The following is a 23848-nucleotide window of genomic DNA, read 5'->3' as shown; positions in this document are numbered from 1 at the left end:
ATCTGGGCGTAGTTACGCTTGGCTGAGGTTAACGAGCGCGACGCAAAGGCTATTGGCCTCTTTGAACCGTCAAGGAATTTGTGTGACAGCACCGCTCCGATGCCGTAGGGAGACGCATCACATGCTAACCGAATCGGTAGTGTTGGATTGTAGTGGGCCAATACTTCTTTTGAAGTGATTAGGCATTTACATTTCTGAAAGGCACGCTTACACTCATCACTCCATTTCCATGTTACTCCAGTTTGCATGTTACTCCAGTTTGCAGTAGGGCGTTCAGTGGGTGCAGAATTGTAGATAAATTCGGCAAGAACTTATGGTAGTAGTTCACCAACCCGAGGAACAACCTCAGTTGCGACACATTTTCCGGTGCTGGAGCCTTGACTATAGCCTCAATCTTGTCCGGCGACTTATGCAACCCTTCCTCGTCAATCATATGGCCACAATACGAGATTTGTCTCCTGAAGAACTCTCATTTGGGGCGGTTGGCTCGTAGTCCATATTCCTGTAATCTCGTGAGCACCTGCTCCAGGTTGGCAAGGTGTTCACTGTCATTTTTGCCCGTAACCAGGATGTCGTCCAAATAACACTGGGTCCCCGGGATCCCTTGCAGGACTTGTTCCATCGCCCCCTGTCAAATAGCCGGGGCTGATGCTACCCCGAATACCAGTCGATTGTACTGGTAAAGGCCTTTGTGAGTGTTTATCGTGAGGTATTTCCTAGATGCTTTTTCCACCTCCATTTGTAGATACGCTTGGGCCAGATCAATCTTTGTAAAGCGTTTCCCTCCAGATAGTGAGGCGAAAATATCTTCTTTCCGTGGAAGTGGATATTGTACTGTGTGCAGGACTGGGTTCACAGTTACCTTGAAGTCCCCACAGATGCGAACCTTCTTCGGTTCCCCAGGCGTGCTGCTCAATGATTTATTCATTACAGGAACGATGGGTGTGGCCCACTCGCTCCAGTCCACCTTGGACAGCACACCCGAACGCTCCAGACTCTCCAGCTCTGCTTCAACGGCTGGGCGGATCGCGTAAGGTACCGGTCTGGCCTTAAAAAATTTTGGGTTTGCGTTATCTTCGATTTTTATCATTGCCGTTACTCCTTTTAGAGTCCCAAGTCCTTGTTGGAACACCTCTTTCGCGTCAGTTAGAATCTTTGACAGTCGTCCAGGTGTGACGTCATCATCCTTTTTTATCAGTCACAGTTAGCGCCTGAATGGAATGCCAATCCAATTGTATTTTTCGGATCCATTCACGTCCCAATAATGGTGGTCCTCCATCTGGTAGTATATATAGATACAGTTTCTGTGTTTCCTTGCCGTTGTATTGAACTGGCACCCTTATTTTTCCTCTGGGGTAGACTTTTTGCCCCGTGTATGTCTTCAATACAATGGACGTGTCCTTCAAGGGTATGTGTGAGAATAGCCGCTCATAGTCTCGTCGATTCATGACAGTTAGGGCTGATCCTGTGTCCAATTCCATCTTTACTGGGGACCCTGCTATCATGAGGGTGACCCAAATGGTTCGGTGATCCTCCTTTGCGATCACGTTGTGTAACTTTAGACAACTTAGTCTCCTGCTCCTGGAGTCCTTATCACTCTCCTGATCTTCCGAACTACTGTCTGTCAATTTCTTTACTTTCTTGTACTTTTCCTTAGTAGTTCTTGTAGTGTTGGTTTTCTTTCCCGACATGCAGACTCTTGCTATGTGTCCCATTTTCCCACATTGCCTGCATACTTTGTCCTTAAACCAGCAGTCCTTCTGATCATGGGTTGTTCTGCCGCAGCGATAGCAATTTTCTGCTCCATACGCCATTTCGTTAGCGCTGTATTCTTGTGGTTTCTGTTGTGTTTTCGCAGCTCCCCGTGCTGCTGCTTCGTAGGATACTGCCACGCTGAAAGCCTGTTCTAGCGTCGGGTCCTTTTCCGAAAGTAGTTGTTTCTGGGTTCCTTCACTCTGGAGCCCGCAGACAAACTTATCCCGTAAGGTGTCTGCCAGTCCTGCTCCGAACTGGCAGTTCTTCGATAACTTGCGTAGTTCCGTAAGATAGTCAGCATTGCTCTCATCTTTGTGCTGGTTTCTTTTATGGAACTTGAATCTTTCTGCTATCAGCAGCGGTGTAGGGTTTAGGTGTTCCTGTAAGATATTAACAATCTCTTCAAAACTTTTCTCCATTGGTTTAGCTGGGGTAATTAAATTCCGCAATAGGCCGTACGTTCTCACGCCCATCAGATTTAATAATACCGACGCCTTCTTTCCATCGGCCACCTCATTTGCCTCGCAGTACACTTCAATTCTTTCCACATACGTGGTCCAGTCTTCTACCTCGTTGTCGAAAGCAGTGATACTGCCACTTTTCGGAATCTTGGGTGATTTAAAATGGCACCTCCCGTGCTTTTTCTTCACCAATGGATTAAAATGGCACCTCCCGCGCTTTTCCTTCTTCCCCAATGGAATAAAATGGCGCCTGCCGCGCTTTTCCTTCTTCCCCTTGCTGCCACGCTGGTCCTAGCGTTCTGCAGGGTAATGGCGGCGACCCGCGGCTTCGGCGCGTCTCACTTTTCCTTCCCCTTGTTTTATTTTCTCTACGCTGCCCGGTACTTGAGCACCGACCGCGCCCTGTGCGCTCCACCCTCTCTCTCTTTTCCTCCCGACGACGCTGCATGGCCCCTTTTGCAGAGCCGCTCGAGCCCGCCGCAGTCCGGAAGGGTCAGTGCACTACCTGCTACCAGCACGATTTGCTGGAACACCTTGACTGGGGAGCCAAGCCCAGCTCTCCACAGCCTCTCCTGCAACTCTCCGAACTCCGATGGATCCTTGGGCGGTTGCCCACGGTCGACGCCCGTTGTTCTGACTTCGACCTCCAAGAAGCTTCTTCTCAGGGAAAGATCACCGTGAGGTGATGCAGTACTGCAGGTGAGTTCGAACCTGTCCGTCGCCAATGTGTCCGAGTATAAATAATACACTGACTGCAGGAGAACAATAATAACAGGTATTTACTGAACAGAGGGTAACTTAAGACTGAAGTACAGAAGCCTGCTATGGCTTTATATACAGGGGTGGTCACTGCCGGTACTGCAGTATAGAATCAGTTCTTCTCTTAAAGGTACATACACAACATTTTGTACTGCCAGATTACTTATGAATTTTATGGTGACTCTGGCACTTTTCATGGAAGGAGTTCTTTTTTTGAGTTGACTAATTACAGATTTGACTTCTGTGGATATATTTCCTACTTTCAAAAAAATGAGAGCGCAAGTGTATATATTGTACTAGCTGAGGCAGGATAAATTTCCTTACCCTCGTGTACCCCTTATAAATGAATTTCTTTCATTAACTGGTGCATTGTGCAAAAATGTTATAACTGCCTTGTAATTAAAAGTGGCATCTGATTATCTGTGCTTCAAGTAAAATTAATACTTTCAGTTTTGTGACAGTGCTACAATAATGTAGTGCATGTTCATTGGTTTTATAAATTGTGAGTTGTCATCTTGCTATTAAAGTATTGTATTTTCCATTTAGATTGCAATTTATACAAAACTGTCATTTTTTATTTTTTTGTTAGAAGTTGCGTACTGTGGGGTCTGAAGCAGGAACTGTTTCTCCAAGTGAGGTAAGCTGAAGAGAAAAATTAGGAATAGCATATGGAAGGTTGCCTAATTTGTGTAGCTTCCTAACATTTTGGCACAATGCTGAAAAGTGTAAATTATAAATTGAAGTTGTATTTTTGGGAGACCTAAGGAGGGGGAATCGTTAAATGCTATATAATTGCAAGTTTCGTTGAATAAAACGTAAGTGATTTTAAGATGATGGAGTCGTGGTGGGGGAGAAAATTTTTTGTAACCAAAACTGTTCTTGGCATGACCAAGTGCCATTCTTGCACTGAGATGAAACTCAAGGACATTTTGATTATATTTGAAACAAGGTACTCTAAACTTGCATTAGAAATATTGTGTACACTTCTGGGTACCCTACCTTAAAGCTATGTATGTGTTCAAGAGCGATTGGATTAAAGCTCTGTTTCCAGGATTTATAGTTGTCTGAGATTTATAAGAAAATGGTTAAAGTTACTTATATGTAGCTTCCAACAATGTTTTCTTTGAGTCCTGTAAACCTCTGAAAAGCCTGATGCTTGAGTTCTTTGGGAATGCCAGACAGTGAAATCACTGTCTGCTGGAAAAACTGAACCAGATAGTAGTAGATACATACAGGAATTTTGTTTATGATTGACAGCAAGACTGGCCATTTTTGTAAGGCTCTTCCTTTCCTACCCTCCTGTGTGTCAAAGGAAAATTACTGTAGACTTGAAACCTCCAGCGAAATGTAATTGGAATTTGTTTCTCTTTGTCTAAAGCATTAAAATGAAGTGTAAACTCCCAACTTTTTTGCTATAATTTCACTGAGAAAACTATCGTCAAGTTCAACAAGTTTTTAATTAGTAAATATAGCATGTTCACTGTGCAACTAATGAGATTTTGCAATACAAAATACTGCTGTTTAATTTTTAATTAAATCATCTGTTTTTAGTCGCCTAATAAGATCTATTAGATCACCTCTCCCAACCGCTCCACTACTACTGTGTTAACAGGGTGTTTATCCGACATCTAATATTAGATTATCAGAAGTTTCTTCCAATTAAACATTGGGAAGACCAAAGCAATTGTTTTCGGCCAGTTCCACAATCCCTGTTTCCTAGACACCATCCCCCACCCTGGTCACTGCCTCAGGTTGAACTAGATTGTTTGTAACCTTGGCGTCCTATTTAACCCTGAGCTGAGCTTCTTCCCCATCTACACTCCATCACTAAGACTGCCTACCTCCATATCCATAATATTGTCCATCTCCACCTCTGCTGAAACCCTCATCCATGCTTTTGTTACCTCCAGACTCGACTATTTCAGTGCTTTCCTGGGCGGCCTCCCATCTTCCAGCCTCCACAAACTTGAGCTTATCCAGAATTCTGCTGCCCATATCCTAACTCGCACCAACATTCCTGTGGTCGCTGACCTATATTGGATCCCAGTCCCTGAATGTCTTGGCTTTAAAATTCTCATCTGTGTTCATATTCCTCCCTATCTCTAACATCCTCCAGCTCTACAACCCTCAGAGCCCTGCCTTCCTCCAATTCTGTCCTCTTGTGCATCCCTGACTTCCTTCACCCCCCCCAGCATTTGCGGTCCTGCCTTCAGCCATCTAGGCCCTAAGTTCTGGAGTTCCCTCCCTAAACCTCTCTGCCTATCCACTTCTCTCTCCTCCTTTTAAGATACTCCTTAAAACCTACTTCTTTGACCAAACTTTTGGTCACCTGTCCTAATGTCTGCTTTGTCTTTGTGTCAATTTCTTTTTATCTGATAACGCTCCTGTAAAGCGTGTTGGGATGTTTTACTACATTAAAGACACTATGTAAATGCAAGTTATTATTGGTGTTGGTTCAGAGATAAATGTTGGCCAAGATGGCTCCCCTGCTCTTCTTTGTATAGAGCCAGAGGATTTTTTATGTCCACCTGAGAGGGCAGACAGGTTTAATGTCGCATTTGAGGGATGACACCACCTAACAGTGCAGTGCTCCCTCAATGCTGCACTGAAGTGCCAGCCTAAATTATGTGCTCAAGTCTCTGGAGTGGGGCTTGAAATCATGACCACCTAACTCATGCGAGAATATTACCACTGAGCTAAAGCTGACTCCTTCGCCAACTCTGACCTGCTTTGCATCCCCCTACCTTTTTGGCTGCAGAGCCATGAACTCTGGAACTAGCTTGCTAAATCCATACACCTTAATACCTCTCTCTACCCTTTTACAAAAGTCTCATTGAAACCTACCTTTTTGACTATGCCTTTGGTCACCTCCCATAACCTTTGTCTCAACCCTTAGGTCCTGATATTAACTGGGGCGATGGGGTGCAACATTGTGGGAATGTCCAATTTCAACTGGGATGCCTCTATCATTTTATTTCCGGGTTTTGTGTCTCCAGTGGGCATGAGTGAGTGTGACGCGGAACTGCAAGACGCGATTTCACTTCAACCATTTAAAGGCCCGGTTCATAGATGAAACTGAGGAGGACATTTGCAGATTCTGGTCGTTGGAGAGCAGAGGAATTTGTCGAGGGCAGAAGAGAGGCAAGGCTGCAACCTGATTTTCACATGCGCCTCTTATTGCTGGGGGCAGTAAGGAGCAAGAGGGAGGTGCTGTCCCCAACGACTTGCAAAAAGAAGCCTGCTGCCACCACCAGGAAGGCCTGTCTTCGAGGCGGTAGAGGTGAGCAGCAGGAGTGTAACCCCAAGATCATGGATTCAGTGTCGCAAGCGAGTCAATGACCTGACCAGGCCAGGAAAGGTGAGCATAAAGCTATATTCTCCCATATCTTGCACTGTACACCCTCTTACTTTGTCTTGTCAGACCTACTCCATTCACAACACACCTCAGACCCACATAACACTTATCACGATCAATCTGCCAGAGTAAATGCATCTCCTGTCACACTCTCGGCATGTTCAGCTGCTGTTTCCTCTCCATCTCTGCCAGTGGCCGCAATCCTCAGATCTTGTATGATCAAACTCACCTCCAACCACTCTCATCACACACCCTTAAATGGCATCATTAGCACAATCCTCAAAGGCACGTCACTCATCCTCCTTGTGCATATGTCTGATTTTCACCTTCACCGTTTGCACTGCATTCATCGGATATGAACATTCCTCAGAGCCACTTGTAGGTATATCGTGCCAGGGAGAGGGTGAGGACCGGTGGGGGACCCCTACAGATTAGAGATTTAATTGGCGGCGGAGGAATACAAGCTCCCTCAGCATTGGTGATGGCGAGGCTGGTGGTCCAGCAGAGAAGGGTGGCAATATTAATGTTTCATACTGCATCTGCCACAAAGCTTTCAATTGACCTCGGAACATTGACACGCTTATGAAGTGTTTCATTTGCAGATCAACATTCTCAAAGTGCCATTACTTAATATTATCCTTTCTTCTCTCCAGTGCCATCACAAAGATCAAGAGCTAATGATGGGAGAGGACGAAGACTCCTCAGAGGACCTGAAACCCTCTGAGGGTGCACTGTCACATAACACAGGTGTGGCAGGCACCAGCACAGATACGAGCATCTTGGTTGGTCCACCTAGACAAGTAGATGGGACTGCAATTGGTGGGTCAAATTACACACATGAGCAAGAGCAGCAGCAGATGGTGGAACCGACAGCTGATGAGAACGTACCGGAGGGTGCTGTCATCGCCAAGCTCTGCTGATCAGGACAGACATGCAGAAACCCTGGGGCCTGTGCTGAAAAGGAGAATGCTGGAGGCACAGCAGCAACTCAATGAGGTATTGGCAGGCCTGCCAGGCACACTGTCCATAGTGGTTGAGAGGAGGGTGGAGTCCAACTAGAACATCTGTGGGGTGATGACCTAGGGCTTTTCAACTCTGCAATCCACCATGGAGAGTGTGGAAAGCTCCACGGAAATTGCAGCCTTCCGCTCACATGAGTTAATGCTGGCATCCATCATGTCCTGCATGCAGGCTCAGACAGCGACTATACAGATTCTGACCGCAAGCATTTCCATCAGTTTTGACAAGATCATAGTCACTAGATTGGGGCTTCCAAGGCATCACTGATTTCCTCCACTTTGCTCTTCCGCAGATGGACAATACTGATGTGACGCTGTCCCATGGGAGGGAGCATGGCGGAACGGGTGAGGCAAGTGCAGATGTTGCTCGGAACATTGGCATGTCTCATCCAGTGCCGCCACCCCCTCAACCAATACGCAAGATGGTGCCTCCACTCCAGCTGATCCACACTGCCCCTGCACAAGTTCAGGAGCATAGTCAGTGGCAGGGTCCTCATGGGCTCAAACTCGGGTCATTAGCCAAGAGCAACTCAAGACACTTGAGAAAGCTAAACAACAGCCTTCCACTATCTGCTGAAACCACAGGGGCATCACTATGTAGAAGTGGTAGGCATAGGAAGAGAAAGAATATATAGATCACATAGGTTAGCACATGGGTGTTAAATTTCTTTATTGTTAAACCATTTATTTTGATCACAATTAAATATTTGCCACTCGCACTGCTAAACTGTTTCCGATTATTGAATGCAGACCGCACAGTGAGATTGTAATGTAATGGCTGTGGACAGGTGAGATGATTTGAATAACATGTTGGGGAGATGTTGGACCAGTGCATTTGAGGGTTACATGACTGCTCATGTGATGGGGCTACAATAGTCCAGTTGACATTGGTCTAACAACTTGCGTGATATTAAAGCGTTCCTTGTGTCGCGGGTGGCCATGCATCCGGGTCCCCATCGTCGACATCATTATTGTCTTCGTCCGACATGGAGGTATGAGCGCCACCTTCATCCTGAATCTCCAGACCGGTTTGCTGGGCTATGTTGTGTAGGTCCCTTAGCCAGTTTCGTATACATGCTACCACTTTCCTGCACTATCCTCATATCCCTTGATTCCCTTAATATCCAAAAATCTATCTATAACTGTCTTGAATATGCTCAACAACGGAACCTCCATAGCCCTCTGGGGTAGAGAATTCCAAAGACTCACCATCCTCTGAATGAAGAAATTTCTCCATCAGTCCTAAATGGCCAACCCCTTATTCTGAGACTGTGACCCCTGGCTCTAGACTCCCCAGCCAGGGGAAACATCTACCCTGTCAAGCCCTATAAGAATTTTGTATGTTTCAATGAGATCACCTCTCATTCTTCTAAACTCCAGAGAATATAGGCCTCGTCTACTCAATCTCTCCTCATAGGCCAATCCCCCCACCCCAGGAATCAGTCTGGTGAGCCTTCATTGCACTCTCTATGGCAAGTATATCCGTCCTAGATAAGGAGACCAAAACTGTACATAATACTCCAGGTGTGGTCTCACCAAGGCCCTATATAATTGCAGTAAGATGTCTTTACTCTTTTATACTCAAATCCTCTTGTAATAAAAGACCAACCTAGCATTTGCTTTCCTAATTGCTTGCTGTACCTGCATGTTAACTTTCAGTGATTTGTGTACAAGGACACCCAGGTCCCTCTGAACACCAACATTTCCCAATCTCTCTCCATTAAAAAAAATACTCTGCTTTTCTATTTTTCCTACCAAGTGGATAACTTCTCAATTCTCCATATTATATTCCACTTGCCATGTTCTTGCCCACTCACTTAGCTTGTCTATATCCCCTTGATGAAACCTCTTTGCATCCTCCTCACAATTTACATTCCCACCCAGCTTTGTATCATCAGCAAACTTGGATATATTATATTTTGTCCCCTCATCCAAATCATGGATATAGATTGTGAATAGCTGAGGCTCAAGCACTGATCCTTGTGGTAACCCACTAGTTATAGCCTGCCAACCTGAAAATGACCCGTTTATTCCTACTTTGTTTTCTGTCCGTTAACCAATCCTCAATCCATGCTAGTATATTACCCCAATCCCATGAGCCCTAATTTTGTATAATAACCACTTGAGGCACCTTATCGAATGCCTTCTGAAAATCCAAATACACCACATCAACTGGGTTCCCCCTTATCTATTCTGCTAGTTACAACCTCAAAAAACTCAACAGATTTGTCAAACATGATTTCCCTTTCATAAATCTGTGTTTACTGCCCAATCCTATTACTTTCTAAGTGCCCTGTTAACACATCCTTCATAATATATTCTAACATTTTCCCAACTACTGATGTCAGGGTAACTGGTCTGTAGTTCTCTGTTTTCTCTCCCTCCTTTCTTAAATAGTGGAGTTTCATTTGCTACCTTCCAATCCACGGGAACCGTTCTAGAATCTATGGAATTTTGGAAAATGACAACCAATGCATTGACTATCTCTATAGTGAGCTCTTTCAAAACCCTAGGATGTAGGCCATCAGGTCCAGGGGATTTATCAGCTTTCAGTCCCATTAATTTCTCTTTTTTTAACAATACTAATTTCTTTCAGTTCCTCATTCTTGTTAGACACTTGGTTCTCCACTATTTCTGGGAATTTTTTTGCGTCTTCCGTGAAGACCGACACCAAGGGGGTGATTTTCATGAAGGGGCGGGACTACAACTTTCGGGGTTGTAGTCCCGCCTCCATCGAGATGCGGCTAATCCACGCGATTTTAACTTGATTGACCTATTAAGGGCCACCTGGCAACAGGTGACATCACAGACTGAAATTTCATCTGTCAAGACGTTCTGACAGGTGAAATATCAGTGTTTCACAGCTGTTTGAAGCTGTCAAACACTGACAGTCTTGCTTCTAACCTGAGTCCTTCTACACAGACTCAGTTAGAAATCTCACGGCACAGAAAACTGCAGGCTGTCACTTTTGACAGATCACAGCCATTCTGCTTTCTGTGCCGGTGAGATGATGGACTCCCGAAACCTAGAGGAAGGAAGGCTGTAAAGGTAAGTACAGGTAATTTAAATTTCTTTACACACTCTAGACACACCAAACACACTTACCTTTGCACTCATGCACCCATCACTCACCTGAACACCGACATCTCGACCCCCTCCAAGTCCTTCAACCCGACGGCCCGACGACTCTAACTTGGCGTGGTTTGGAGCTGTCGGGAATCCCACACTTCAAGCTTTAAAATAGGGATTAGGCTAAATCCCTTCCCGCCTCGGGTAGGCGGGTCCCAGTGCGGGGCGGGTACCCACCTCCTTTGAAACTTACATGGAGGTGGGATGGTGTCGGGACCCCCGAATTCGGGACTTTAACCCCCCCCCGCACGCCTCCAATCCCGACTCCATGGGTCAATGAAAATCGACCCCAAAGTATTAGTTTAATTTCTCTGCCATTTCCTTATTCCCCACATTTACTATGGCTAATCTTTTCCTTTTTACATACCTATAGAAGCTTTTACAGTCTGTTTTTATGTCTCTCGCTTGTTTACTCTAATTCTATTTTCCCTTTTATCAATTTCTTGGTCCTCCTTTGCTGAATTCTAAAATCCTCCCAATCCTAAGACATACTATTTTTGGCAACATTATAAGCCTCTTTTGATCTATAACTTCTCGTTAGCTACGATTGGATCACTTTTCAAAGAGTGCCTTAAAAGAATGTATATTTGTTGTAAATTACGTATTAATTCTTTAAATTGCTTCTCCACTGTCATACGTTTTAATGTAGTTTCCCAATCTACCTTGGCCAACTTGCTCCTCATACCTACGTAGTTTGCTTTGTTTAGATTTAAGACCCTAGTTTCGGATTTAACTAAATCACTTTCAAACTCGATATAAAATTCTATCATCTTATGGTTACTCTTCCCTAAAGGCTCAGTTACTACATGGTTATTAATTAACCCTTTCTTGTTGCACAATACTAGATCTAAAATAGCCTGTTCCCTAGTTGGTTCCTCAGTCCATGCCCGCATGCAGCAAGACCTGGACGATATTCAGGCTTGGGCTGATGAGTGGCAGGTAACATTCACGCCACACAAGTGTCAGGCAATGACTATCTCCAACAAGCGAGCGTCTAACCACCGCCCTTGACATTCAACGGCATTACCATCGGCAAATCCCCCACCATCAATATCCTGGGGGTCACCATTGAACAAAAACTTAATTGGACCAGCCACATAAATACTGTGGCAACAAGAGTAGGTCAGAGGCTGGGTATTCTGCAGTGAGTGTCTCCCCTCCTGGCTCCCCAAAGCCTTTCCACCATCTACAAGGCACAAGTCAGGAGTGTGATGGAATACTCTCCACTTGCCTGGAAGAGTGCAGCTCCCAACAACACTCAAGAAGCTCGACATCATCCAAGACAAAGCAGCCTGCTTGATTGGCACCCCATCAACTACCTTAAACATTCGCTCTCTCCACCACCGACGTATTGTGGCTACAGCGTGTACAAGATGCACTGCAGCAACTCGCCAAGGCTTCTTCAGCAGCACCTCGCAAACCTGCGACCTCTACCCCTTTACTACCTAGAAGGACAAGGGCAGCAGGCGCATGGGAACACCACCACCTCCAAGTTCCCCTTCCAAGTCGCACACCATCCTGACTTTGAAGGATAGCGCTGTTCCTTCATCATCGCTGGGTCAAAATCCTGGAACTCGCTCCCTAACGGCACTGTGGGAGTGTCTTCACCACATGGACTGCAGCGGTTCAAGAAGGTGGCTCACCACCACCTTCTCAAGGGCGACTAGGGATGGGCAATAAATGCTGGCCTTGCCAGCAATGCCCACATTCCATAAACAAATTAAAAAAAAAAAAAATTTAAAAAAAAATACTGATCTAGAAAAATATCTTGCATACATTCCATGAATTCGTCCTCCACAGTATTACTGCAAATTTGGATTGCCCAGTCTATATGTAGATTAAAGCCCCCCATGATTACTGTATTACCCTTGTTACATGCGTCTCAAATTCCTGATTTATACTCTGCCCTACATTACAACTACTGTTTGGGGGCCTATAAACAACTCTCACCAATGTTTTCTGCCTCTTGCTCTTTCTCAGCTCCATCCAAACTGATTCTACTACTTGATTTTTGGAGCGAAGATCCTTTCTCTCTACTGTCTTTATCCCATCCTTTATTATCAGGGTTGCCCCTCCTCCTTTTCCATTTTGTCTATCTCTTCTAAAAGTTAAGTATCCTGGAATATTTATTTCCCAACCTTGGCCACATTGCAACCACGTCTCCGTAATGGCTATTAGATCAAACCTATTAATTTCTATCTGCGCTATTAATTCATCTATTTTGTTGTGAATGCTTCGCGCATTCCGATAGTGCCTTTAGCTTTGGCTTTTTTCTATTTTTCCCTGATGTCACCTCAGTCACTGATGCCTCATTATCTTTGTTACTCTTTCTGTCCCTTCCTGACCCACTCTGCTTATTTTTACTCAAAACTCTACACTGCTTTAGAGCCTTGACATTTCTCGCTGCTTTTAAGTTTACTCTTTCCTGAATCCTCTTTTCCCCCCCCCCGCCTGCCCCCCTTCATTAGTTTAAAGCCTTGTCTACTGCCCTAGTTATTCGGTTCACCAGGACACTAATCCCAACCTGGTTTAAGTGGAGCCCGTCCCAATGGAACAGCCCCCTCTTTCCCCAGTACTGGTGCCAGTGCCCCATGAACTGAAACCCCTTCCTCCCACACCACTCTGAGCCACACATTTAAACCTCTAATATGTTTATCCCTATGCCAATGTGCACGTGGCTCAGGGATCAATCCAGAGATTATTACCTTTTGAGGTCCTACTTTTTAATTTGGATCCTAGCTCCTCAAACTCCCTCAGCAGACCCTCAGTCCTAGTTCTACCTATGTCGTTGGTTCCTACGTGGACTACGACAACTTGATCCTCCCCCTCCAACTGCAAGTTCTCCAGCTGCAAGGAGATGTCTTTAACCCTGGCACCGGGCAGGCAACACAACCTTCGGAACTCTCGGTCGTGGCTGTAGAGAACAGTATCTATCTCCCTGACTATACTGTCCCCTACCACAACTACGTTCCCTTTCACTCGCCCCCCCCTCCCCCCCCCCCCCCCCCTCCTCAACTTGAATGGCCTCCTGCACCATGGTGCCATGGTCAGCTTGCTCATCCATCCTGCAGGCTTTTCCCTCATCCACACAGGCAGCAAGAACCTCATACCTGTTGGACAAGGGCAAAGGCTGAGTCTCCTCCAGCACTACACCTGGGATCCCCTTACCTGCCCGAGTAGCAGTCACACCCTCCTGTCCCTGACCACTAACCAGACCAGTACCACTGCCTAACCTAAGGGGTGTGACTACCTCCTGGATCAAAGTGTCCAGGTAACTCTTCCCATGCCTGATGCCCCACAATATCTGCACCTCAGACTCCAGCTCAAAAACTCTGAGCTGAAGTTCCTCAAGATGCAGGCACTTACTGCAAACATGGTTGTCCGGGATCACAATGCTCTCTACAAACTCCCACATGCTGCAGTTGCGGCACGCCATCTGCGCTACCATCCCTATAGGACCTTGTTTTATTTAATTAAATTTGTAATTAGGTAACTTAGTTTACAGTGTAGTTTCTTGACTACTTGATCTAGATTAAGTTATGGGTACTGAAATTATATATCTACCTGTAACACAAAGCACTACAAATAGTGTAGGCAGAAAGCAGCAACTCCTTCCCCCTCTTCTCCGATTTCTCACACTCTTTCCAAATTCCCAAATAAAACACTGTTTAAGTACACTCCGTTTTAATCCCGCTCTGTGCTTTAAATGGGTAAGAAGCCAGACTTTATTGGCTTGGAGCCGGGTGTGAGATGAGAGTGCCTAGTGGGCCACTTTTGGCAAGCAGAACTGGTGCTGCGGGATGAACCAAACGCTGGGTTAAGGCGCCCAGTGCCGACGCTCATCAGGTTTACTATTACTTAGAGTTAATGAAGTGTTGTGCATTTAATTATTTTTGTATTCAAGCAGGTACAAGTGGAAAATTCTGTAACCAAGTAAAATCTGTATTGACCCTACTTTTAATAAAATGAACTTGCATTCATATAGTGTCTTTTATGGCCTCGGAATATCCAAAGCACTTAATAGCCAATTAATTACTTTTGAAGTGTTGTCACTGTTATTTCAAAGCCATTGGACGTTAACTTTTGCATAGAGTGGAAAAACAAAAGGATTTAAAAGCGAATCATTATCATTTTTGATGTAGTGAAAAAGACCCAGATATGAAAAAGAGGCACCTCGGGTTTCTAGGTGGATGCATAAAAGCAGTCCCGATACCAGTCATCTTCAGTTGCTAGGTGGGCAAAATTAGATTTAATAGTTGAGTCAGATTGATTATGGTACAGTATATACATAATGCGTCCAAACAGTGCAGACAACAACAACAACTTGCATTTATAGCACCTTTAACATAGTAAAACGTCCCAAGGCACTTCAAAGGAGCGTTATCAAACAAAATTTGACAGATATTAGGACAGGTGACCAAAAGCTTGGTCAAACGGGTAGGTTTTAAGGAGTGTCTTAAAGGAGAAGAGTGAGGCGGAGAGGTTTAGGGAGGGAATTTCAGAACTTAGGACCTAGGTAGCTGAAGGCATGGCTGCCAATGGTGGGGCGATGGAAATTGGCGATGCACAAGAGGCCAGAAATGGAGGAGCGTACCAATCTCTGAGGGTTGTAGGGCTGGAGGACATTAGAGATAGGGACGGGTGAAGCAAGGGAGGGATTTGAACACAAGGATGAGAATTTTAAATGAAGCATTGCCGGACCTGGAGCTAATGTAGGTCAGTGAGCACAGGGGTGATGGGTGAACGAGACTTGTGGATGAGCTGAAGTTTACGGATGGTGGGTGGCTGGCCATGAGAGCAATGGAATAGTCAAGTCTGGAGGTAACAATGGCTTGAATGAGGGTTTCAGCAGTTGATGGGGTGAGGCGGGGTGGAAACGGGCAATGTTACGGAGGTGGAAGTAGGCAGTCTTGGTGATGGAGAGGATATGTGGTCGGAAGCCCAGCATGACGTCAAATATAACGCCAAGGTTGAGAACGGTCTGGTTCAGCCTCAGTGGCCAGAGGTGTGGATGGAGTTGGTGGCTAGGGAACGAAGGCAATGGCTTTGGTCTTCCCAATATTTAATTGGAGGAAATTTCTGCTCATCTAATACTGGATGTTGGACAAGCAGCATGACAAATCGGAGGCTGTGGAGGGATCGGGAGAGGTGGTGGTGAGGTAGAGCTGGGTGTCATCACCCTACATGTGAGTACCTAAGCATGGTGGCATAGTGGTTAGCACTGTTGCCTCACAGCGCCAGGGACCCGGGTTCGAATCCGGCCTCGGGCGACTGTCTGTGTGGAGTTTGCACATTCTCCCCGTGTTTGCGTGGGTTTCCTCCCGGGTGCTCCGGTTTCCTCCCACAGTCCAAAGATGTGCGAGTTAGGTTGATTGGCTATGATAAATTGACCCTTAGTGTTAGGGGGATTAAATACGTGGGGTTACGGGGATAGGGTGGGATATGTGTTGGTGTAGGGGTTACGGGGATCGGGTGGGATATGTGTCAGTGCAGGCTCGATGGGCCGAAATGGCCTCTATCTGCACTGTGGGGCTTCTGTGACTCTGTGATAAGGGAGAGGATAGTTACTGCATCTTATGCCTAAGGCTTCAAGCACTATAAATAGTGTAGCAGTTTAATTTCTGTTGCAGGTAGACTTAAGATCAAATTTGATTTTCTAATACTTGACAGCTACGTGCTAAGTATGACTTGGACTACCAATCCAATTAACAAAATAGCTGATATAATACCAAGCGGAGCCTCTAAAATGTACCTTTTTAAAATGCCCAAAAAAGTCAGTGATTTCCTGCAGAGTTCAAATGACTATGATGCACAAATAATTTCCATAGATAAGTATGTCCAAGCTATTGCTTCTGTGTGTACCATAGACCCGTGGGGTCCAAATATAAAGTATAAATTCATGTTTCCTTTAATTTACATAACTTGTGGTGCTGATACCAGCAGGTGTTGCTGTTCTGAATTTGGATTTATCCACTAATGAGGTAACCGTGCTATAAAAGTCCTTTCCAAACTTCCAAGGCTACAGAATTAATTTGGGCAAAGCCATCGTATAGGATATATATATATATATATACACAAATAGGACTAGGTTGCCTAGGCTCAGGGCATATATGACCCCAAGGCGTAGGTTGAACATCTTGGCTTGGAGGATTCCTCCTTTGGGGACATGGCAAGTGTGAATTTCAGCAATTCAAGCCATCCCTAGAGCTGTATGCTGCAAATCTGCATTCCACCTCCCTATGCCCTCCGTCTTTCTAGTTAGTGTGGAATACAGTCCTTTATGGCTTTATTCCTGGAAGAAAGAAAGACTTGCATTTTATATAGTGCCTTTCACGATCACCGGACGTCTCCGCTTTACAACCAATGAAGTACTTTTTGGAGTGTAGTCACTATATTATAATGTGGGAAATGCAGCAGCCAATTTGCACACAGCAAACCCCCACAAACAGCAATGTGTGATCAGTAATCTGTTTTTGTTATGTTGATTGAGGGATAAATATTGACCAGGACACCGGGGATAAATCCCCTACTCTTCTTCGAAATAGTGTCATAGGATCTTTTACATCCACCTGAGAGAGCAGACGGGGCCTCGGTTTAACATCTCATCCGAAAGACGGCACCTCCGACAGTGCAGCACTCCCTCAGCACTGCATTGGAGTGTCCGCCTAGATTTATATGCTCAAGTCCTTGGCGTGGGACTTGAACCCACAACCTTATGACGCAGAGGCGAGTGTGCTACCCACTGAGCCACAGCTGACACTGGGAGGGGAGAGTAGAACAGACTTTCTTGAGGTGAAGAAAGGGATGAAAATGATACACAGGAAAGCAGTATGGTAAAGATTATTTATCAACTTGCACAAATTTAATGCTCATGTAGTACTATGCCTTATCATCCTCCAAGGGTCTCTGAGAAAGAAAGGATTGCATTTATTTAGTATCTTGAGCTGCCTCAAAATGCTTTGCATGCAGTGAATTAATTTGAATTGGAGTGACTGTTAGGTTGGTAAATGTGGCAGCTATTTTGTACATGGTAAAGAGTTAAGTGACCAGTTGATTTGTGGTTGTGGGAGGAAAGTTGGCAACAGTATTGGTTGACAGCTCCCTGGTTTCCCTCAAATAATGGTATGGGATCGTTAACATCTGAACTACTAAAGCAAACAGACAAGGCCACAGTTTAAGGTCTTATCCAAAATTCGATACCTCTGACAATGCAATACTGAAGTATTGTTTAAACCTATAGCGCAGATATAGGCACTCCAAATTTTTACTGACCACAGGTGAAGAGTACACAGTGTCCTAATCTGTCCTTCCTCTTTATGAATGCTGACTGACCTGTGCATTTGCAGCATTTTGTGTTTTTTGCATATATAATATTGAATTGATTTCATTCGTGGCATACAGAGGAGGCGTAGCCAAACAGGAGGTTTCTGATCCAAACTGGTAGCTTAATTGACACCCTAGTGAGCCAGTCCTCGACGGGCCTGGTGGAGGAATAGTCAAATTTTTGGTTACACTTACACTCAAAAAAAGTCAGTCTTCAGTACATTTGAGTTTGAAACAGTAAGAAAGGCAGATAACTCTCTCGCTCTCTAAGTGAGTGCCAGTCACTTTGGCGATACTGACTAGTACAGAACAGCATCAACTGTTGTACATGGCCGCCTTTGATCTCACAAAGGCCTTCGACACTGTCAGCCGTGAGGGATTATGGAGTGTCCTCCTCAAATTTGGCTGCCCTCAAAAGTTTGTCACTGTCCTCCGCCTGCTTCACGACGACATGCAAGCCGTGATCCTGACCAACGGTTCCACCACAGACCCAATTCATATACGAACCGGGGTCAAGCAAGGCTGTGTCATCGCACCAACGCTCTTCTCGATCATCCTTGCTGCAATGCTCCATCTCACCCTCAGTAAGCTCCCCACTGGAGTGGAGCTAATTTACAGAACAAACGGGAAACTGTTCAACCTCCGTCGCCTCCAGTCCAGATCCAAGGTCGTCCCATCCTCTGTCGTCGAATTACAGTATGCAGACGACGCTTGCGTCTGCACTCACTCGGAGGCCGAACTCCAAACCATCATCAGCACCTTCACCAAAGTGTACGAGAGCGTGGGCCTTACACTAAACATCCGTAAGACAAAGGTCCTCTACCAACCTGCCCCCACCACACAGTACTGTCCCCCGATTATCAAAATCCACGACAAGGCCTTGGACAACGTGGACCACTTTCCATACCTCGGGAGCCTACTGTCAACAAGGGCAGACGTTGATGACGAAGTCCAACACTGCCTTCAGTGTGCCAGTGCAGCCTTCGGTCACCTGAGGAAGAGAGTGTTTGAAGACCAGGACCTCAAACCCGGCACTAAGCTCATGGTCTACAGAGTAGCAGTGATACCCGCCCTGCTGTATGCCTCAGAGATATGGACCATGTACAGCAGGCACCTCAAAGCACTGGAGATGTACCACCAACCCTGCCTCCGTAAGATCCTGCAAATCCATTAGGATAGGCGCACCAACGTTGGTGTTCTTGCTCAGGCCAACATCCCCAGCATCGAAGTTTTGACCGCGCTCGATCAGCTCCGATGGACGGGTCACATTGTCCGCATGCCCGATACGAGACTCTCAAAACAAGCGCTCTACTCTGAGCTCCGGCACGGCAAGAGAGCCCCAGGTGGCAGAGGAAACGCTTCAAGGACGCCCTCAAAGCCTCCTTGGAAAAAGTGTAACATCCCCACCGACACCTGGGAATTCCTGGCCCAAGACCGCACAAAGTGGAAGAGAAGCATCCGGGAAGGCGCCGAACACCTCAAGTCTCTTCGCCGGGAGCAAGCGGAAGCCAAGCGTAGTTAGCGCAAGGAGCACACGTCAACCCAAGCACCCCACCCACCCGCCCCTTCAACCACCGTCTGCCCCACCTGTGACAGAGACTGTAGGTCCCGCATTGGACTCCTCAGTCACCTGTGAACTCATTTTTAATGTGGAAGCAAGTCATCCTCGGTTCCGAGGGACTGCCTAAGAAGAAGACTGACTAGTAAAGTGAAAGTAGGCTTATAGTAAAAATAACATTTGTTTCATTTATTATTTTTGATGTTGCAAGGAACGATAGGCAATGGGTAAATCTCACTGATTACTGTTTCAAGTTCAGTTATGTATTTAAATTTAAAATAATCCAGATTGTTGATTTACAATTGGCCTTGTCTAAGTGTTTACTTCCCGAAAGATTGGGGCACGTGCGTGATCACAGAATCCATTATACAAATTGAGGGCTCTTACTGTTACGGCCCTAGGTCATACAATCATTTACCATTCCTGCCTAATATCTAGTTATACTCCTGATCATAGGCGGCATGGAGTCCTCTTAGGGGAATGACTTGTGACACTGAACCCAAGAGAAAATCTAGTGTAAACTCAAAATTTGTAACTGAGATGCTTCAACTACACAGTTGAAGCCCTTGGAATGAAGACAATGCTATGTATTGATGTGTTCTGATTTCTCCTCACCCTCCCCCAATAGCATGAATTTTGAAAAGTGCTCAGGAAATTGAGAACTTACCCTAACGGATCATTAAAAAAATTTGCGCTCTTTTGTTGACTCAATTTTTTTCTTGCAGCTGTTAGGTGCAGGGCTGCTGATAGCCAACTATCAAGAATTGTTTTTATAATTTAAAAAAAGTTAATGGTCCACAAAACAAACTTCATTACAAAGCATGGTATGAGCAATATTATATTATATTTTCTTTTAATTTCAGAGCTCCCAATATGTGCAGTGTGTGGCAGGTTGTCTACAGCTGATGCTAAGAATCAATGAATACCGGTTTGCCTGGGTAGAAGCTGATGGGGTGAACTGGTAAGAATTTCACTAGATATTAGATATTCCATGATAATTAATGCTTTGAGAAGATATATTGCAGCTAGTTGCTGGATCACTGGAGAAAAATATATTCATACTGAGCTGACAATTTGTTATCTTTGCTCTATTTTGGGGTGGCCCCTCAGTTTGGCTCATAATTCTTTCAAAAGATTTTGTCTGATGTTTGTCATCCTTCCTTTATATACCCACGATGATGATGAGGAAGAGTTACAAACTCTCCTCAGTTGCAAATATATCAGCTTCTTTATTTGAAATTCTCTTCATAGATTTATGATCTATTTTGGGAGAAATAAATTCATAAAAATTTAGAAAAACTGACTGTAAAGTGAAAATCTTCAAGAAAGCAAGGCCCTACTTGTTACTTTTGGGAGCTTCAGTGTTCTATAAATCCTGTACCAGCTTAGGAATGTAATGGCCCAAATCTTGCTGGAAAAATAACAGCGAGTCCATAAAGCACGCCGTTAATAATGCGCAAATCTGCCTGCAAGTTCAGACGAAGAAGTTTCGAATCGCTGTAACTTGCTGGTCGATTTACGCTGCTCTGCCGTTTGCCTCGCACAAATGCCAGCTCGTCCTCAACCTCCCCGTTATTTTTAGGAACTTGCTGGATTTACACATTAATTGCTCATTAACCTCACCACAGAAAGTTTGGGCTTGTACTTAACAGCTTAAGTATGCTTTTAACAACGTGATAATTGTTAATGCATTGCCAATCAACCTCTCTCACCCATAAGTGGAACAATTTAAACTCGATCTGCATTCCTGCATGTCGTAAATTCTTCTTGGAGATGTTTAAAATTTTAATTTTTAATTTTTTCTTTCTTTTCCTTTCTGTCTCTCTTCCTCTCAATCCAATCTTTCTTACCCTCTTTATTTCTCTTTCTGTACATGATTTGACTCTAATTCACCCTCTCTAATTTACCCTCCTTCTCCGTCATTCCTGTTTCTTTCTCGGTCCTTAAATCGCATCACTTGAGATAAGACCGTTGGTCCTGTTGTTCACTAAGGTTCCAGATGCCCCGTTGCCCTCGTTAACAGCTTGTACTGACAGCAACTTGCAGGACAAAAACATTTTGCCATACAGTGGTCTCTTCCCATAGTCCTGGGTCGTCATCTGTTTCTTGTGCTTATTTACTCTTCCCTTAAAAGATGCAAAGGTCTCTATCTCAACTACTCCCAGTGGAAAAGCATTCCGTGCTCCAACAACTCTTATGTTAAAAAAAAAGTTTTAATCTTTCTCCTCACTCTTTTTTAGTGATGATTTTAAATTGATGTCACTTCATCACTGACTTCCCGACCAGAGCAAATAGGCTTTCCCTATTCACCCAATCAAAATCCTTCATTATTTTAAAAATCTTTATTCAACGTCTTTTTAGCCTTCTACACTCCTGTGGAAATAGTCTCAATATCTCAAGCCGTTCCTCATAACTATAATTTATCATCTCTGGTATCATCATGTAAATCTGTGCTGTGCAATGTCTATGGTTTTAATGTCCTTTCTATAGTAGGCTACCCAAAACTACACACACACTTTAAAATTGAATTTACCTCACCATTGCCAAATATATCATAACCTCTTTCCTTTTGCACTTGCTCATGACATTTTTATGGCTTATTGGCATGTGCTCTCACTTTCAAAGAATTATGTATTTGTACTCCTAGCTGTGAAGAAATTTCTCCTCCTCCCGGTCCTAAATGGCCAACCCCTTATTCTGAGACTGTGACCCCTGGTTCTAGCCAGCCAGGGGAAACATCCTCCCTCATCTACCCTGTCAAGCCCTATAAGAATTTTGTATGTTTCAATGAGATCACCTCTCATTCTTCTAAACCCTAGAGAATATAGGCCTAGTCTACTCAATCTCTCCTCCTACAACAATCCCCTCATCCCAGGAACCAGTCTGGTGAACAACGAGGTGAGGAAGGAAAGGGCTAGGAGAAGGTGACAAGAAGAGGAAAGGGAACTAGATGATGTAGTCAGGAGGTAGACAGTCAGGATATAGGTCCACTGGGGGTGAGACTAGCTAAGTCCAATTCTGGTTTGGAAAGTCAGGAATTGGTTGAGGTTCAGTTTCTCGAGGCTGCTGCTAAAGGAAATGGGAGTGTCGGTAGACACTGTGGACTATAGCCCCATGAAAATGGAATTACCTCGAGGGCCAGTAAGCAAAGGAGGAGACAGGTGCTAGTTATGGGAGACTCCATGATCTGGCCAATGGGTAGGTATGCCTGTTGGCATGACCCAGAGTCCAGAACAGTAAAATGCTTCTCTGGTTCCTGGATGAATGATGTCGAACAGTTTGGGACTGACTTTGAAAGGTTCAGAGAGCAGCCTGTATTTGCAATCCATGTGGAAATTAACAACTTTGATAGGATTGTGGAAGGGATCTTGCATGGGGAATAGGAGGAACTAAAAAGCAAGTCCTCAAAGTTAGTATTCTCAGATTACTACTTATGTCACTCTGTAAACTCAATAGATGGGAATATTAGACAGCTGAATGTGTTGCTGGAAGAGTAGTGTAGAAGGGACGGTTTCAACTTTTGTGAGGCATTGAAACTAGTTTTGGAACAGGAGTGGACTGTACAGGAGGGATAGTCTCCACCTGAACTGACTGCAGCCAGTGTCCTGGCACCAAGAATAGAGAAAGCCGTAAATTAGTAAGTTCAGGCATGGGATGGAAAGACATGATTTTGAGCCCATGGAGAATAGTTTAAAAATAAGCAAGTTGAAGAGGCAATGCAGTCTAACATATTAAGCTTAATGACAGGGTATCTAGTGATGTACCTTGCACAGCACAACAAACCATGTTGTGTCTCATGAAGAAGTTACAATTATTTGCTGAACCAGGGCTGCTTGTTTTTGGTAACCTTTGACTTGCCTGCTTGTACCATACACCATTTCTAGTTTTTCTGTACTTCCAGCTGCTATAAGGATCAGTTTCATTAAACACATGTCCTTGTTACAGTTGTTCCCAGCTGCATTCTGTTATGCCATCCAATTTTACTAAAATCGACCCTGGATTGAAGAGTAAGGAATGAGTCAAAACATTGTCAAAATTATTTGCCTTAATTTCTAAGATCGGTAGTTCTCAAAGTATGGTTTGAGCTTGCAATATTTCTCAAACCTACAATTATTTCAGTAACTATTTAATTACTCACATCTCATTATCCTTTTGAGAAGCCCCATTCTTTTTGAAGCTTATTTATGATTATTTGTTTGTGTATATGGAAAAGAATCCCATTACATTTCTGATAAAATCTTAATTGAACAGGTTGGGAAAATGAAATGCCATGTTCTATAGATTGATTACCAGTGGCAAATGTTCTGATTTATAGTCTTTGAGAATTTATCTTGCATTCCATTTGGGCAGGGTTACCACATGTCCTTTTTAGAAGAAAGCTCTGGCAAAGATAAGACTAAAGTATTTATAATTGCTCCGTTGTTTAGTGTAGGCTTGCTAGAATTGCTACTGCATACCAATGCAAAGGTAAGTGGTGCAGAATATGGAT

General features: G+C 44.5%; 1 protein-coding gene and 1 long non-coding RNA gene across 2 annotated transcripts in view; both read left to right on the top strand.

Annotated features, from left to right (window-relative positions):
* atp6v1h (ATPase H+ transporting V1 subunit H) overlaps window positions 1-23848 on the top strand; it is a 173402-nt gene that overhangs the window by 73794 nt on the left and 75760 nt on the right. Inside the window, exons 7-8 of the mRNA XM_085993957.1 lie at window positions 3565-3612; window positions 20223-20320. Of these exons, the coding sequence (XP_085850083.1) occupies window positions 3565-3612; window positions 20223-20320 (146 nt within the window). The remainder of the gene's footprint in view (window positions 1-3564; window positions 3613-20222; window positions 20321-23848) is intronic.
* Window positions 3619-14458, top strand: LOC147114881 (uncharacterized). Its single transcript, XR_015079006.1, has 2 exons — window positions 3619-6333; window positions 6984-14458. It is a non-coding gene; the product is annotated as an uncharacterized LOC147114881 (long non-coding RNA).

Source organism: Somniosus microcephalus, chromosome 7 (genome assembly GCF_052327205.1).
Source record: "Somniosus microcephalus isolate GS21.2 chromosome 7, FLI_Smic_1.0, whole genome shotgun sequence".
In the NCBI taxonomy this organism is placed as follows: Eukaryota; Metazoa; Chordata; class Chondrichthyes; order Squaliformes; family Somniosidae; genus Somniosus; species Somniosus microcephalus.
The sequence above is the reverse complement of the archived record's forward strand: the minus strand, read 5'-3'. Positions and strand labels throughout refer to the sequence as shown.